This window comes from Sorex fumeus, unplaced genomic scaffold, assembly GCF_029834395.1.
Source record: "Sorex fumeus unplaced genomic scaffold, SorFum_2.1 ptg000063l, whole genome shotgun sequence".
NCBI classification, from domain to species: Eukaryota; Metazoa; Chordata; class Mammalia; order Eulipotyphla; family Soricidae; genus Sorex; species Sorex fumeus.
The window spans coordinates 53147886-53166401 of NW_026606120.1; the positions used below are offsets into that span (position 1 = coordinate 53147886).

General features: G+C 45.9%; 1 protein-coding gene across 1 annotated transcript in view; it reads right to left on the bottom strand.

The window, feature by feature from the left end:
* Positions 1 to 1280: 1280 nt before the first annotated feature.
* The window catches only part of LOC130035030 (acid-sensing ion channel 2-like), a 134840-nt gene continuing 117604 nt past the window's right edge, over positions 1281 to 18516 (bottom strand). Inside the window, exon 2 of the mRNA XM_056126516.1 lies at positions 1281 to 1412. Within this exon, the coding sequence (XP_055982491.1) occupies positions 1281 to 1412 (132 nt within the window). The remainder of the gene's footprint in view (positions 1413 to 18516) is intronic.

The following is an 18516-nucleotide window of genomic DNA, read 5'->3' on the forward strand; positions in this document are numbered from 1 at the left end:
TATTTAGACTTGGCCAGCAGGATCCTTGCTGGGGTATGGCCATGGAGCAGGTACAAGAGAAGCTGCAGGAGGAAGATGCTGCATCTTCCAGCTGGCTTCCAGCAGGTGACCTAGAGGCTGCCTCTGTCGGCCACCATCACCCTATCTTGCTCCTCTCCCTTATAGGCATAGTCTGAACTAGAGAGAGACGAGCTGGGTCCAGATTTGTGTTTCTCTTCACCATTCTAGAACATGCTTCATCCTGCTTCCTCAGAAACACCAGCTCCAGCTGCAGGGTGCTTCTTTCACAGAGGGGTCAATGCCACTCAGTTCACACTCAAGCACCAGCAGGGCAGAGCCCTCTCCACCTAGGAGGGCTAAGCTTCAGCCCTGAAGGGTCCCCCTTATAAGCTCGCCAACATTAACTTTCCCAACACCTTCATTTTCTACCCCCAGTCCATGATGGCGTCTTCCTGTAGCTGCAGAGTGTGAACCCTTATTGTTCTTTGTCCTTTCAATTACCTAGTTAGCAAGAAAGTCTTTCTAGAGAATAATTCTTTTAATTCTCTTTGTTCAAAAATACCGATCTGGGTTCTTTCTCCTTCCTGGAAGCCCTGATGGCTACATCTATATACAACCCATGACTTAGAACTATCAAAGTGCATATCAAACAAACACAGGGCTGTTATCTATGATTCATCTCACTAGAGTCTTTCTTCTTTCTATTCCTAGAGCTAAAAGTAGTGTCTGGCTCAATGAACACAGGTGGATTTGTGAATAATAGAAGAAATGAAGAAATGAATGCTCCCTAAGAAAGTCACCATTCCAAGGTATGACTGTTGGGACTTCTACCTAGACCCCGCTCGGCTGGGCCAGTAGCAGGGAATGAATGCTCTAATCCAGAAATGTTCTAATGCTAAAGATTCAGAGAAGCTTTGCTGTCATGTCCCTGTTAGCTCATGAGAAAGCCACTAGATAAAAGGATGAGCCCCGGAATTTGGGGATCAAATACTAGCTCTGCAACTTAATCCTTGTAAGACTTTGAGTAAGCAACTTAACTTCTTTGACCTGTATTATACATGGGTATGTAACAGAGGACATATTTCAGAGGATTCTTTGGTGAACTGTGTGAAGGAAAGGTGGCAAATGAGCCTATAGTAAACAGCATGGAGTTGGAGCCATATATTTGTGTCATCCCTCTCCCTCCCCCCAACCTCACCTAGCTCTTGACTGTTAGTACCTAAAGTATTCGCGAGAATCAAGAAGGTCCCATTTTCCAAATATACTCAGACACGGGAAGATTATGGGCATTCTTTCCCACTATCATCTTCATTGCTTTCACCTTTACCATCATCCTCAGGATCCCCATCATCTTCACCAACACTATCTTCACCCTCACCATCATCACTTTTCTCACCTTTATACCACCACCACTATTATCATCAAGTGAGAACAGAACCAAAGCAAAGTTAATTGTTTTGCACCTTTTCCTTTTGCTACATTTCAGATCAATATTTTCCTCTGCATTTACAGATAAGAAAAACTTCAGAGCTAGTCATTCTCAGTGCTGTAAACTGAATCCAGGTCCAGCTAGCTCCAAGACCTCTGTTCTGCCCCTATACTTCCTTGTGGACATCTCAAACACATTCTCTATGTGTTGTTTTTGTGTTAATGATGCTTGACTCATCATTCAGCCTTATTGACCTTACTTTTCCTGCTCATTATCCATGGTACCAGCATCTCAGGGGGTCAAGATGTATTGCCCTCTCGGATCTGACCCTGTATAGACACGCTGACACTGGCAGGTATAGTATGAGGATTTGAATGTACCTTCCTGAAAGATCATCTCTCCCATTACTGCCTATTCAGGTGAATATCTGGAGCATAATCCTTTGTGGGGAACTCTGTTTAGCACATTTCCTCTCATTCTCAGCCCTGATGCCAATTGGTTAGAGTTAGGGTTGGGGGCTATATGGGATGCTGGGAATTGAATCTGGGTCAGCCACATGCAAGATAAGTGTACTACCTGTTGTACTATCACTATGACCCCCACCCCTAGAGTTTTTAAAAAATATTTAACAAGACATGGGCTGGGGAGATAACATGTTAAAAGCTCTTAGTTTGATCCCCTGTACTGTATCACCCCCGACCCTGTGCATGGATCTATAAAAATAAAGTATAGCAGGCTACATGTAGGTTATAACCCCAACTCTAATCCTAACAGGAAAAGAGAAAGGATGGAGAACTGAAAACTATGTAGTCATGTTGTCACCATATCTGGAGCCACCTCCCCAGGAAGATTATAAGCTCTCTCGGGACAGAGAAACAGATTTTATTTTCCAGTTACTCTACCACCAACCTTTCTATTGGTGAGAAACAAGGCGCATGTGTCTAGTCATTAGACAATGACTAGAAAAATTTCCCAAAGCAGGGGTATGTGTGGGGAAGGTAGGGATATGGATTGTTCTACCACTGAAATGCTCAGCAGGTCTTACTCCTTTTCTCTTTCTCCCTGGGCTTCAGTCCTTATCCCCTGAAACCCAAGGATGTGAGCTGTGGAGGAGGGAGGATGCTTAACTGTGCATCTGAAAGACCTGGTCTTTACTATGCTCTTACACAAGATCCATGATCTCTCCTGGGCTTCGTTGCTGCATCTGCAGCAACAGTCATCTGGGCCTAGACCTTGGGTAGGGCACTTGCCTTGCATGGGTCTGGCTCAGTTTTGGTCCCCTGCACACCATAGGATTTTCCAAACCCGCCAAGAGTGATCCCTGAGTAAGCTCTGAACACTTCTGGGTACACTCTCCCCCCTCCCAATAGAGAATAACACTTCCATTTATGAGGTTGACTAAATGATGGGCCTTACCACAGGAGTGGGCTTTCCATCCCTTTCTGGACAAGAGAATTAGATGCAGTGGTTTCCTGAGGGCCCTTGTAGGCTCTTCTGATCACTGGTCCAGCCTCTCAGTCCCTGTGGCACATGTCAGCAAGGATGCCTTCAGTCAGTCCTAAGCATAGCAACATGCCAGCGGAAGGAGTGTAGGAAAGTGGGACTTCCCACATCATTTCACGTATCTCTCCGCCAAGAAAAAGTTGTCTTGTACTGGACGATGTTGGGGACCATAGGAGCATGCAATAACCACACTTATATAGGCAGCTGATGAACTAGACACAAAGCTACATTTCTGGGAGTGGGAGAGTATGACCACAGTTCCTTTGCACCTCACCCAGGATGTAATGCCTCCCTCACCTAAGAGATTCATTTGGGGGCCTAAGGCTCTATTATTTATTTTTATAATCAAACACTAAACAGGAGATTCATTCAAATCCTTTCGATTCCTTTAGATCCCTTAGCCAACAGGCCCCCTTGTCAACCTCCCTAAACTCCCAATGACTTCTTCCTTCCCACCATCACCACCTTTGTCCGGGTTCAGTCCTCCTTCACTCTCCTACTTGCCTTCTTCAGGGTTCCTAAAAGGACTCTGATTCTGTTTCAGCCTCTCCAATACAGGCTTACCAGCTCAATCATTTCTCTGTATTTTCATCATCATTAGAGTTTTCTACAAATACTTACATTTTCAAGCTTTTAAAAGTTGAGTTTAAATCTGATCTTTCCCACTCTTAGCACCCTTGATTGTTTCTCCATATCTTCAGGATGGCTCAAAGCAGCAGGCCACCCTCTGCCTCCTGCCCTCTAAAACCTCCCAAGTGTTCTTACACCATTTTCAATAAATAGCCTTGCTTCCCTTTTCACTTGCTTATGATACCTCTTGGGCCACTGTTCAGGCTAATTGTCCTGACTTAGTCTTCAAAATGTTACAAAAACATCTCTGATGGGAAGTCTTCCCTGATTATACCCCAGTGGCTCACACTTACATAGCATTAGCAGAGCATTAGCAACTGTGTCTTCTAGGGCTGTAGCATTACAAACAATATTGCCTGGAAAGGTGATGGACCTCATCCATGGTCATTTCTTGTGTGCTCCTCCATGACTGGACGGGAGCAATAGCACAGGGGGTAGGGCATTTGCCCTGCACACAGCCAACATGGCCGACCCGAGTTCGATTCCTCTGCCTCTCTTGGAGAGCCCAGCAAGCTACCGAGAGTATCTCGCTCCCACGGCAAAGCCTGGCAAGCTCCCTGTGATAAATTTAATATGCCAAACACAGTAACAACAAAGTCTCACGATGAAGACGTTACTGGACCCGCTCGAGCAAATCCATGAACAATGGGAGGACCGTGACCATGACCGTGACCTCCATGATTATATTATGAGAATTTTGAAAGAAAGGTGTTTTCTCTTGATCATCATTATGTCATGGGGGCCCTTCAAACGTGGCCCCTCAAACTTGGCATTCCACATGGACAAGCCCCGTGTTATCCACCCAAATATACTGGCTCTGCTCTCCTGGAGCTTATAGTCAAGTAGGAAAAACTCACTAAAGAATGAATAAGCCTGCAAGTAATTAAGAAATCTACATCGGAAAACATATTATGAGGGATGCAAATGGAGCTGTGATAATTAGTAGAAAGGGATTACTTTGGATTCCCCGAAGAGGTCTCTTTGTGGAGCTAGCATTTAAGCTGAAATCTTAAGGATTTGACAGAGCCGCCCTGCGGAAGAGCTGGGGAGAGCTTTTCAGAGCAAGATTGAGCACAATGCAAAGGTTCAGGATGGAAAGCACCCAGCGTGAGTGAGATGCTGGTGAAAGAGGACTGAGTGCAGTAGAGAGGAGTTGAACGCAGAAAGGTGGGGAGGGATGGGGGCACAGAGAATAAATTTATCAGAAGCACAACGGGAAGGTGTTGACATGTTTTAGCTGGGAAGTAACATAATTGAATTTGAGTTTTGCCATGAATACTCTGACCTTTGGGCTCCTCGCCTGAAAAATGGAGCTAATAGCACCCATTTGTGGGGGAAGCCCATCTTAAGACATTAACCTCTAAGCCAAGACCAGCAAACTAAAAGACAATGCAATGAAAACAGAGGGCAAGCTAAGATGCCTTGGAATATAATAGGAAATTGGCAAGAAGGGCTTTGTTTGGCTGCATTTCTTCAGTTTTTATTTTGGCAAGTGAATGAATGAATATCTTGAGATTTGCTCATGGTCTACACTGCAGGAGTGGCCTCTACGTAGACCTAACGGTTAGCAAAACTTGACTATTCGGGACTGAACTCACAGAGATAAACAGACTGCAATAGAGTGGGGGCCAAGCCAGAGACCCCTTTCTGGTTCACCCTTTCTTTGCTAGAGGGAGATGATGAGGAAAAAATCCTTGGAACTCACCTCCAGCCAGTGTCAAGCTTCAATGCTATCACTGTGGTCAAGATACCTGCCCCAGGATTGGACACATTTGGAAGTGATGGGTCAAGCACCACCCTTAACCACTTGTCTGGCCTTGGCAAAAGTGTAACCACTTGGCTGTGAGCAAGGCTAAAAAATGCAGACTGATCTGATTACACTAAAACGGTCATGCTTAAGGGCTCACAGTCATACCCCAATAGCCACATTAACTCCAACATGAAGAAACTCTGGCCCAGCGAGGGAAAGCAAGCTGTTCAGCATCCTCAGAACTCATCAGAGTTGGATGGAGCATTCAAATCTTCTATCATCCTAACCAGTGGGCACTTACCCTCCTCAAAACTGCTCTGAGGATGCACTCTGATCTCCCACTATGCCAGGCATGTCAGAGGGCCGACAAAATAAAGGTGAGACCATATAACCTAAGATCCAGGCTCTTGGGGTACAGTGGTTAGCAAGACCACCCTGTACACAGAACACCTGATTCAATCCCCAGCACCTCATAATATCCCCCAAGACTCATCACAAGTGATACCTCAGTGCAGAACCAAGAGTAAGCCCTGAACACTGCCAGATGGGCCCCCGAATCAGAGGGGAGAAAAGGGGACCTAAATTCCTATCTCACTTCTACTCTGATCAGGTTTGATGACCTTAGTTCAATCTTCAACCACCCTGTTCCACCTTTGAATTTCAGTTTCTAAATAGCAAATCCATTCATTGCTCTGTTGGCAAGAATGGGACTGGGGAAGTGTGCATGTGTGTATGTGCGTGTGTGTGTGTGTGCACGTGTGTGTATGTGTGTGTGTCATGCATGAGCATGCACGGACATTTTCTTCTGTTGGTTCTCAGAAGAATGGAGAACATTCTACCCATTTTACAGATTTCCCTAATATTTGTGTTCATACTATGAGCCAAGCAGAGTTCCTGATCTCAGGTAGCTGACACATCCAAAAGATCCAGAATAGAGAAACCAAGGATCGTAAAGTATAAATGTCTTATTCAAAAATAAGCTTGAATAGCAAATCCAAACTTGAAAAAATCTCTATTCTATGTCTTATACTCTTTCCATTGCACCAAGTAGTATGTTGTTAAGAGTAAAGATTAAAACGGGACAAGACTATCTCCAGAGAAAGAATTCACTCCTTTTCCTTGTTCTTCTGAATCTTCAAGTGATTCTAGGACAATAGGGTCATTTCTTCTTGTAAGACAACGCATAAAGCAAATATAACCCATTCAGGGACTCTGTTTGCCCGGCCAATTCCTCCAAATCAGTTTTGTTAACCTTTATCCAACTGTCATCCTTTAAACTTTGTTTCCTTCCTGTGCCCCCCCCCCCTCCCCTACCAGTTGCCCCTCTGGTCTCAGGCAGTGCCTCCCCTATTTATGTGATTTTCACCTGTGCCTCCCTTGAACTATACTGGGGGCTTACCAGGAGCCATAATAGCATCCAGATGAAAAACACTGCTCCAAAGCATGAAGAAACATGCCTGAAAAGGCACAACAATACAGAATTTTATCACTGGCACAAAGACAAAGACTCACACCCACATAACTCTTGTACTGGACATTCCTTTTTCTGTTTCTTCATGCTCACGAGTTCCAGAAATTGTAGAGTCCTCTGGCTGGAGCACTAGGCAGAATTCACCTAGCATGAACCCCCAGGCACTCTGCTCTTTCCCACCAAATGTGGAGACAACAGATCTCCCATCCTTTCCAAGCATGTGCATGATCCACCACAGTTTGCAGAGAAACTCACATTTGCTTTTTCAGATATGAACAGAGCAGGCAGTGGGTGGAGGTAGCAGGAAGGACATTTGGGCAAGAAGGATATTTGGCCAGGGTCTCACATGTGGATTTATCTCATATGTAGACTTTGGATTTCCAAATTAGAATATATAGACAGACGTTGCTATTTGAAACATTCACTTGACAAATGCAAATAATCAACACTGTCTACCATTTTGTGGCTCTGCTGCATCATTTTTCAGAATGAATTCTGAGAAATGAGTACTTAGGGGATCTGACTTTGAAAGATTCAGAAAACACCTCAGAAAATCTGTAGCCAGTGTCACCCTGACTTCACAGATGGGGAAATTGAGGTCTGGAATTCCTAATTTGAAACCATCTAGAACAGTCATCTGATTCTAGGTGTCTGGTAACTCCTGAGAACCAACAGTCTGGGCTGTTAAGCACAGGAATCAGTAGTTACGTCCAAGTGTTGAGCATTTGCAGTGTGGCAAGTCCAGGCTGAGAAGGGGTGGAGATACAAAATACACATTGGGTTTCCAAGATTTTGTGGACCCAAAGATTTCTGAGATCGGGGCTGGAGTGATAGCACAGCGGGTAGGGCGTTTGCCTTGCACACAGTCGACCTGGGTTCAATTTCCAGCATCCTATATGGTCCCCTGAGCACTGCCAGGAGTAATTCCTGAGTGCGGAGCCAGGAGTAACCTCTGTGCTTTGCCGGTTGTGACCCCCCCAAAAAAAAGATTTCTGAGATCTCATTCTTCAGTTTTATATTGACTACATGTTGAAATTATCACACCTTAGATACATTTGTTAAACATCTCTAGACATACACTATTGAAACTAGCTCATTCTCTTTTCCTTTTTGCTGTTGTTTCTTTTGGACCACATCTGAATTTCTACTCAGGATTTACTCTGGTTCTGTGCTCAAGGATCACTCTTGGCAGACCTGGGGGACTTAGAGGTGGTTCTAAAGATCGAATCCAGGTCAGCCAGGTGCAAAGTGTGTGCCTTAACTGCTGGACTATCTCTCTGGCCTCCCTTTGAAATTTTTTAAAATGTGCCTGATAGAAACTTTGGGATTGTGGAGGAGTCCACCTTCTATTTGTTGGCCATGCTTCTGCAAGGGAAGTGAGTGGCATTTGTCCTCAGTGCACTGCCTTCTCTTGCAGCAGTGCTCTGGCTACACATTAAACAACCTTGAGATTTTAGATAATTCTTGCCTGTATCAATTAACATGACCTGAATTTGGGGGCTAGAGATGGGCTTGGGTTTTCAGAGCCCCTAGTTGTGCTTCTGAATCTACAGACATTCATTGAGTGAGGTCAGGGCAGTCACAGAGAGAAGTCTGGGGGGGATGGGGTAGAGGTGCACTCAACATTTTAGATGATACTGTCACACTAAATGCAGCCTTGCTCCTGGAAAATCACCTTGATTTGCCACCAAATTAGATGGTAAAATGAAACATTCAGGTGGAAATGAAACTCCAGTGCCAAGAGCTGCGGGAACCCTCTTAGGCTGACTGTGTGGAGAGGTCTTGTCTCAAGAGCCAGAGCATGGGTATGTGAGTAGTGGGGATGGGATGGAGGTTGGGAGGGTGTTGTTGCTGCAAGGCCTAGAATCTTTCCCCATGCAGGTGGCAGGTGGGACTCAGCCCTGCACTGCTGCTGGCTGGACTCTGGAAATTCTGGTCAAATGCACATCTCTCTAGGAACAGTATTCCCAACAAGTCTCAACAAGAATGAGACTCCAGTAACCACAGTACATCTAGATCCAGAGTTCCAGGTTTAGTTGGGGAAATATTTTTTCTTATAATCTAAGAAAATTTTGGGTGAGAAAAAGTTCCAGTCTCCCCAGGGCAGGGAGATGTGCCCAAACCCAGTTCTATCCCTGACGCCACCATAGGGTATAGCCCTCGACACCTCTGAGAACTACATACTTGGGCCCTAACACTGAATTACCAGCCTGATGAATTGAAAATCACTGGACATAGGGCCTCTAAGCACCGTGGGAGGCCCTCCCTCTTCCCTAATTCGAGTTCCTGTGATACCAGCCAATTCCAAAGCCTCTGTTGGGAAGTGAGCTTGATCATTTTCTTCCTAGTTTGGAAGCCCAAGATGTGAAAAATTTATCTGAAGACCAGTATCCTGTTATTTCACTGGTTGTTCTCCAGGACCTTGAATTAATTCCTTCCCAGCCCTGGAACTGCTCTCTTCTTTTGAACAACTTGAAAGACTTTGACCTAGATGACATCTAAAGATTTATTTTTCAGTTTTGGGTCATTCCAGAGGAGCTCAGGATGTACTTCTGGTTCTATGCTAAGAGATCAGTCTTGACAGGGCTTGGGGGACCATATGAGTGCTGGGGACCAAACCCAGGCTGGTCATACTCAAGACAAATGCCCTATCCACTGTCCTATTGCTCTAGCCCCATCAAGATCTTTTAAATTCTAGTCTGTGCTCATGCCAACACAAAAACAGAAACATAACATACTCATGCATGCACCCAAACACTCATATAACTAAATATATATAAAGTTGCACACCCACGGGGGCTGGAGTGATAGCACAATGGGTAGGGCATTTGCCTTGCACACGGCTGACTCGGGTTCAATTCCCAGTATCCCATATGGTCCCCTGAGCACTGCCAGGAGTAGTTCCTGAGTGTATGAGCCAGGAGTAACCCCTGTGCATCGCTGGGTATGATCCTAAAATGAAAAAAAATTTTGCACACCCAGACACACACATATACACACAAGCATCCCACACACACACATACACACACAAGCATACAGATGTACAGGCCAATGCATACACATGAAGATAGGTACATACATCTATAAGCACATATAAAACATGCAGACATGTACTGACATATACCAAAATACAAAGACACACCGAAGCACAAACACACTTATACAGACCTACATAAACACACATAGACATATACATACTAACACACATCAACCCATATAACCCACTGCAATGAGGTGATTTAAAGACCTGAATGTCTTAGTAACAAAACACTCTAGGCTCCAAACTTTTCAACCTGCTATGATAAAAGCCCAGAGGGATATCTCTTGGACTTCAGCCTCTCTGTCTCTCTGTCTCTCTGTCTGTCTCTCTCTCTCTCTCTTGCTTTCTCTTACACACACACACACACACACACACACACACACACACACACACACATCTTGTAGCTCCTTCATTTTTATGCACATTGTTTTCTCACATCTGTTCTCCCCTTTGTCAATACTTCATGCTTCCAATCACTCCCAAACTCAAGTACACTCTTTATTTTGCATATTATTTCATAGCTGTTCATCTGGGTCCCTGGCCACAATGCTCATCCACAACCCCTTTGAGTATATTCAAACTCCCCTTCCAGTAAGTGGCTTCTTCCCCATTCTGCATAAAGGGAAATGGCATTTCCTGCACACAGAAATCCTCTACCGCCACCCACTTTCCCATAGCTGAGCTCCTTCACAAAGGAGCATCTGTCCCTCCTGGCACTCTTTGGCTTCCCCACGCTGGGAAACCTCTGGAGCAGCAACAGAATCCCCCTGCCTCTCTAATTGCCAAATCAAATGCGTTCCTTCAGTCCTTCATATTACAGCCTATTTGACAGCATCTGACCACATGGCTCTGGTCCAGCCCCTGCACCACCACTGGTTTCTTCCTAGGTCCTGGCTCTGAGCGCTTGTCCCAGCCTTCATCACACACTGGGACCCGAGATCCTGGCCTCTGCTTATATGCACAGCTGGACCCCACAACTGCCCACCAGAGCCTCTGGTTGGTATCCTGCAGGCACCTATGTGAAACACACTGTGCCTACCACCTCTGCTCTGGCCCTTCCGCCCCTCCCTACCTTGACTTGTTCACACCTCACTCACTGCATGGCTCCCAGCCAGAAGTCAAAAGTCAGTCCAGGTTTGTTTTGCTTTTTTTGGTTGGGGAGGGTGGTAGTGCACACCCAGTGATGCTCAGGGGTTACTCCTGGCTCTGCACTGAGGAATTTCTCCTGCCAATGCTTGGGTGGTGGTATGGGAATCCAGGGATAGAACTCAGGTTGGCTGTGTGAACATCGAGTGCTTTATCTGCTATACAATCTACAATCACTTCATCCCCAAGTCTATGTTTCTTTCTCAGGTCCTTTACCACAGCATCAAGTGGTTATTAAACCCAAATGACCCCAGGTCTTCACTGGGGGATGCTTCCATCACTCCCTCACCCTGTTAGCTAATGAGTCCTCACAGCTTCCAGGCTGGTCAGGGCCTTCACTTCGCATTTCTGGTGCTCTAGACACATTTTCACTCAGCCCTTACACACTGTTTGCTGTGTTTCTCCCAACCAGATTGAGTTCCTGGTGGACAGAGGATAACTGTGCATTCCCAGAGATGCCACGTGCAGAAGGTGATATACCAAAAAGGGCTGCATGATGAATGGGCAATGAAGGAGACAAACTCAGCCCCAGGAAAGAGTTCAGGTCCTGCTCTGAGTTCTGCTTTCTCCCTAGCAACAGTTGCTATGACAACTAAAAGTGCCTTTTACTCAGGACCATGTTCCCCCAACTCCCCATCCCCCACTCTCCAATGGTCCTCCATCTGGCTAAGTAGATCAGAGGAGGGAGCCCTGCAACTTTAGGAAACAAGAGCCTGAGCCTTCCTCAAACAGATCCTACCATGGCCTGGCTCCAAGCCCCTGGGGTGAGAGTCTTGTTGGAGATGGAGTAAATTTGATTTGATGAAGTCATCTATGCTTGGAGGCTCTAGACAGAAGGAGGAAGGATGGACTGGGCAGACCAGCAGAGGCTTCCTGGGGGTGGTGAGTAGGAAAGCTTATGGGAGGAGGCTTTCTATGAGCAGGGACCTGAGGGGACATGTCCCTTTGGGGGATGTGGGGTACAGTGTGAAAAAAATTTGTGCAAAGACTCATAAGAATATATTGGGGACATAGGTGGTAGGAAATGTACCCTGGTGAAGGGGCAGGTATTAGAATATTATATTATTTAAACCCAATCATAAACACCTTTGTAACTGTGTATCTCACAGTGATTCAATTAAAAAATAAATAAAAATTTTAAAAAATAAAGATGAGTGGAGACTTATCAAAAATATTGGGGAGCCAAATGATCTCCTTCACAGGTATTCTTCAAGGCCCTATACCTAATCCACTGGTGTCATTCATAGGGAAGCTCGAGACGTGTGTTCTATAGTTCTTAAGAGCCTCCCTGAGCGGGGAGGGAATCCAGGGATAGAACCCAGGTTGGCTGTGTGAACGTCAAGTGCTCTATCAGCTATACAATCTACAATCACTCCATCCCCAAGTCTAGGTTTCTTTGTCCAGGAGCTCCACCAGTGATTCTCAGTCGTAAGTTCAATGCAAAGGTCCAAGGATACAATGCTACTTACTTAGGTCTTACCATGCCAAGGACTTTTAAGCCAACTCAGCAGTACTAGGAGCTTCCAGGACTTCACCCAGTGATAATAGGAAAACCCTGTGGTGCCCAAAATATAACCTGGGCCAGGTACATGCTAGTTATATGCCCTAACCACTGTACTACCTTCTGGCTCCATAGAATAGTTCCATTGAAGAACCACCTCTTTGGGGGTCTGGGGGATGGCTCAGTGACTAACGGCATCTGCCTTGCAAGCATGGGGCTACGAGTTTGCTCCCCAGCGATGACCCCTTTTGTTGAGCATGCTCCTAAGAGTTCTGTTATCTAGAAGCCTCCCAACCCCAGCAATGCATTGAAGCAACAGTGATCTCTAGTCTACCACGGCCTGTTGTATATGAGCACCACAACTAAACACATGCAGCTCCCAAGAAGTATGAGTGCAAGCACCATGACTAAGCGTGATTTCTGTAGCTCACTAGGCTGAGTATACATGTGTATGTATTGTGTGTGTGTGTGTGTGTAACCCTACATTGCACGTCAACAATAATGAACCAGAGGGTAAAAAAAACTAGCCTCTCACACTTAAGAGTTCAATGGCAGGAAGATCCCTGGGGAATGGCTGTGTCTCTTTCAATAACCACAGTGGCTGGTCCATGCTTGGCACACAGAAGTACACTAGGGAATGCAGGAATGCATTGTCTCCTGTGCCCTTCAGGGAGAGCTTGTCTTCTGCAGCTTGGGGGAAGAGAAGCTGGTAAAGGCCTTTACTGTACCAATTTCAACTGTGTGGATGCACCTCTTGATAAAAGAGTCAGAAACTGACTCTCCCAGAGGATGAGTCACTTACCAAGGGTACTTTGGTAAAAGGGTGGAGTCAGGATCTGGGGGGGGGGGGGAGTCTCTGACTGACAGGTTCCCATCCTAACTCTGTTTCCAATGGGAGCCCCAGGAGCTGAATATGCCTCACCCCTTCCCACACCTGTTTTCCTTGTCTGCCCCATCTCCCTGCCCTCTCTAGACAAGGAACCAATCTGGAGGAGTAGCTCTTTCTCCCTTTGTCTTTATCTATGTGGAGTTGATTATTTCCAGAGGGATCTGCTCAGAGCACAGGGAATGCGAGACCCCGCAACCATAAAACCTTGGTGCAGCTGGCACCCCCACGGGAGGATCAGTTTCAGAAGGATGATCTTCTACCCCAAGCCCTCTCTAGAGTGACCACTCAGATCATGGGCTGCCAAACAGCAGCTGAGAGCATGGAACAAGCTTTTCTCATTTATCAGGTGTCAACCATGAGCCAGTCTCAATCTCAGCTCTGAATAGTATGAAACTATTTTCTGTCCTCAATAACCCAGTGAAGATAATGGGTCCTGCTCTTACCTGCTTTCTGCAGAAGAGGCAACAAAGGGACAAGGGAAAGGGCATTTCTTCGGCAATCAGCACACATGCCTACCAAATGGCCAAGCCTCATATGTGATCTGGCCCAGCCAGAAACTGTGCTCTTCTCAAAACCTCCACTCCCCACCCCCCACCCTGCGTGCTACTTGGTCAGCCTCATCTAGCAGAATATTTCTGCACTTGGAATTTAAACTGGGCCTTCCCCACCCTGAGGGGAAGGCAGGCACAGGCAGGGCTGAACAGGGAAGGGTGACCTCTCTCTGGGCTCCTTTGCTCAAGCAGGGCTACAGGTCACATCTAGTTCCCAGGCTTTTTGGGCTCCAGATACCATCCAGGTGGGCAGTGGCTCCATAGCTCTGAGCACAGAGTTCACCATTTCTTCTCAGGACAGAATGTCCAAGTCCCTCCAATTCCTTAGCTAGAGCCTCACCCCCAAAGTCACCATTTGCAGGGGTGGGGGAGGGAGGCTTTTGGGAGGTGATGAGGGCATGAGGGTGTGCCCGTAAATGAGGATTCGAGTCCTTAGAGGAGACTAGAGTCCTTAGAAGGGACAAGAGAGAAGGTTTCTCTTTCATCCTTGGGGGTCAGAGCAGGGCAGAGACCAGTGAGCCGAGAACTCAGCAGACAAAATCAGCAGGCAGCTCAGCTTTAGGCTTCCATGCCTGAAGCAGGCTGAAGAATAAGCATTTGTCCTTTTAGTCTCCATCAGAGCTCATCAGAGCCAAGCTCACAATCTACCACTTCTTCTGCTGATCTGATCCAGCCCCAGAGCCACAGATCCAAAGCTGACCCCTTGAATCTCAGCATGCTCACGTCCAAAATTGTCTCACAATGTGTGGGATGAGGCTTCCAGGGCACAATGCCTGGTGAATACTGGGCACAGTCGGTATGCACCATTAGTAGGTACTTAGGTAGTGCCTATTAATCCCACAGGCCTCCTCAATTTTCCTGGAAACAACAACCCCGTTATCCCAGGGCTGTACAAACCAGAGTTAAAATCTGAATGATAGCACAGCAACTGTCTCTCAGTAACTTGAAAACTTGGTAAATGCACTGAACAAAGCAACGACTTTGGTTATAAGTGTCTGGTGACTCCTAAGTGTCAAGGCAGATACTAGGGTTCAAATTTTTCTGACAGCCCAGACCCCTGGGGAGGAGGCAGCTTGCCAACCCAAGCTGACGGCAGTATTTCTTAGGAGAAAGCACAGCTCGGAGCCCACCCTATCAGGCCTGCAGGCCAGGGAACATTGAATGGTCCCATTGGGCTTCTGGATGCCAGATCATGCCTGTCACGTCTCAGCTTCAAGGGACCTGTGGTGGGCTCTGCAGCAGAGAGTCAGCTCCTGGACTCTCAGAGATGCCCTTGAATTCCTGACAGTTAGTCTGTGGTTCTCATTTTGGAATCTTGGAGTTTTGGAGAGATCTGCTCTCCTTTTAGGACCCACAGAGGAGTAAATGGATGAGACAATTATAACTCTGCATTCCTTTGTAATGAGATTTTTTTCAGTGTGACTTCGGGTTAGGTGAGGCCAATCTCTTAGGGGCCTTTGAAGGTTAATGCTTTTCAGTTAGAAAGGAGTTTACCAAGAAAGAACAAAAAAAAAAAAATGACTAGTCATGCCACGTTGGGCACAAGTGCATCCTCCAGAAGACTCAGTTGTTCTTTCTGTGGAATGGCAAGAGGATAAACTCAAATCATGTTTCTGGATCTCAAGTGGGATAACAGACATTGGCAGATGTGACTATCAGATGGTCTCAAACCCAGTTCCTGAGGAATTCCAAAATACAGCACCTATCAAAAGGTAAGATGAACAATGGCTTTGTCCCAGAATCTGTAAGCATTATTGATGGACATGCAAGCCAAAAAGCTAGCTAAGATATGTTTGTGTGGATGTTCAAAACTGAAACAGAGGCTGGATGATGGCTCAAGAGGTAAAGTATGTGCCTAGCATATGAAAGGCTCTAGGTTGAATCCCTGGCACTACAATCCCTCCTGCCCCACTGAATACCACTTGGTATATCTCTTGTAAACTCTGAGTATCATCAGATGCAGCCTGAACTTAAAAAAAAACCCTAGAAACAATGCAAGTGCCCTTCACGAACCCATTAGTGAGACACTTTGAAAAGGTTCCCAAATGATGGAAAGAGGGTTGAGGTGACTAATATGAGTTGGGTGGTGGGGAGGGACGAAAATGCATAGATGTGGAAAACAATGCATATGATACAGCTACTGCAAGCAACAAAGAGACAATCATAGGAAGAAACACAGCTACAGATAAGTACAAACAGATACACAAAAATTCCCCTCTATTGGGAGGATCCAGAAGAAACTGCTCACAGCATCTATGTTTGAGGGTTCCAGGTTAAAATCAACTTTGACTTCTATTTTCCTACTTTCTGTGAAGCTGGAAAAATGTCTGTACTTTCTATATATTACTTTAAAATAAATGGAAGGTAAGTGCTTTTTTGAAATTTACAGAGCCTAAGATATTTTTCAAGAAGTTGAATGTTTTCATTCTTTAGTCTAAAAGAAAAGCTCTAAAATGTACCCTATGGCTTTGGTTTCCTATTGCTCAATATGCAAGCACTTGTGACAACCAGATTGACGATTTGTTAAGGTTCTGTGGACCAACTCAGCAGTGCCAACCTGGGCTTGTTCAAATAGCTGCATTCAGCTATGGGTGACCAAGGCTTAGGTTCAAGCTGCAAATAGTGAAGCCCAGCTGTGGTGGAAAGGTCTCTCACCCTGATTCCTTCATGATATTGTCTCCAGCTTCCAAGATGAGGAAATGAAAGCTGCAAGAACTCTTAAGACTAAACTCCAGAGTGAGTCCCTCCTACCACATGCCTTGGACAGTGCAAGTCACCAATCCCACTCATACACTCATACAGGATGGAGAAAATGATCTCACCTTGTGATGAGACTTTGCAAAGACTAGGGACCATATTTAACTTGAATGTTCACATGAGTGCAGCCAGTATAACCAAAGTTGTTGCTTTGCTCAGTGCATTTTTCAAGTGCTCAGTGCAGTTTTCAAGTGTCCAATGGTCCCTAAGCTAGGTAAGCAGGAAAACTGGACCTAAAAAACATGTGTTGAATGAATGAGTGAACAAATGAATGGTTTCAGGCCCTCTGATGCCTCCTTGCTCTAAGTACTTGGATATCCTAGATCTCCAAGTGTTATCAACTCCAGATCAGCCTGCTGGTCGGTGGGACATAATAATAATCATAGTAATAATCATCAGGCAAAGTGTCAGTGTCGGGGGCTGGTATAGGAGTATGAATGAGCAACGGGGCTCTGTGATTTGGGATGGACATAGTGAGCTAGAATTCATCATTCAGATCATGCAGTATTCCTGCCCGCAGATGTAGATGAAGCCACTGATCTGCTGTCTCTGGTGACGTGGGCGGCATCCTTTGAGTGACAGCTACCCAGGGCAGGAACTCAGAATGTCTGGGTCTTAAGTTTAGTCTCTGGAGCACCCCTGGAACAATCCCCAAAGCCACAGGATCTTCACACTGAGCCTCTTTCAACCATATCTCTTTGTTTCTTCAGGTGCAGCTGGCCATGTGCCACTCTTCCCAGCATGGAAGTCATGTGACTTGAGGGCAAGATCATCATTAATGGCATCAGGGGTCAAAGAAGATGATCCCCCTAGTCCAGGCACATCTTTTATCTGACCTTGGGAACTCCACATTCCACCTCTGGACTCCACTTTCCCAGCAGTCTACTTGAGAGGTGATCAGACTCAAAGACCTCAGCAGAGTAAGCCCACCTGGGCTGCTTCTTACCTAATCTGAGCCACTTCAAACCCCAACTCCCCGAGGTAGAGATCTTTCTTTTTGAATGGTTCTATCAAGATATAATTCATGATCCATACAATCAGTCATTTAAAGTGTATAATTCAGTGGGTTTTGTTCAACCATCACCACAATGGAGTCCTTAAAAACAGGGCTCGAGACATAATAATAATCATAGTAATAATCATCAGGCAAATTTTAAATCACTTGCTAAAAAGGTTCTCAAGGTGCCTCTGAGCTGTCTGTGAAAGCTAAAATTGGGCGTCTGTGCATCCCCTGAGGTGCAGCTGCGGGAAAGTGGAGCATGTGTTGGACATGGGAACTAGCTTGGCTGCTGGCGTTAGGGGTGCCGGTGGAGAGTGGTAGACGAAGCCACTGATCTGCAGCTTCTGGTGATGTGGGCGGCATCCTTTGAGGGACAGCTGCCCAGGGCAGGAACTCAGAACTCAGCGCCTTCTGCAGGAATAACATGGATGGATTAAGCCTTCTTTCCATCGCTCTCCCAGGACCCACAGTCAAATACAATGTTCTTCTCAAGGATTCAATCTGCAACAAATAAATTCACTGACAAACTCAGTTACCAAGACATAGTGCTGCCCTGACACAACCACCCACCTTTCATGCCATCTTGGAACCCAGATGTGAACTACAAAGGACCACGAACTGGCGTTAATGGGTGTGCTTGTTCTCTTCAGTATTGGTGGGCTGGTGACTGGGCTGTCCTGAGCATCTCCTCTGGAGGCTGGCACCCTGCTGCAAAACAAAATGCTGGCTGGGTTTACAACTTTTCAGCTTGCTAGTCAAGTCTACCTGGCAAGGCATGTCATCTTCCCATGGGGTTACATAACTCTGTGGATGTAAAGCATGCATCACGATATGTGTACCTCTGAGAGC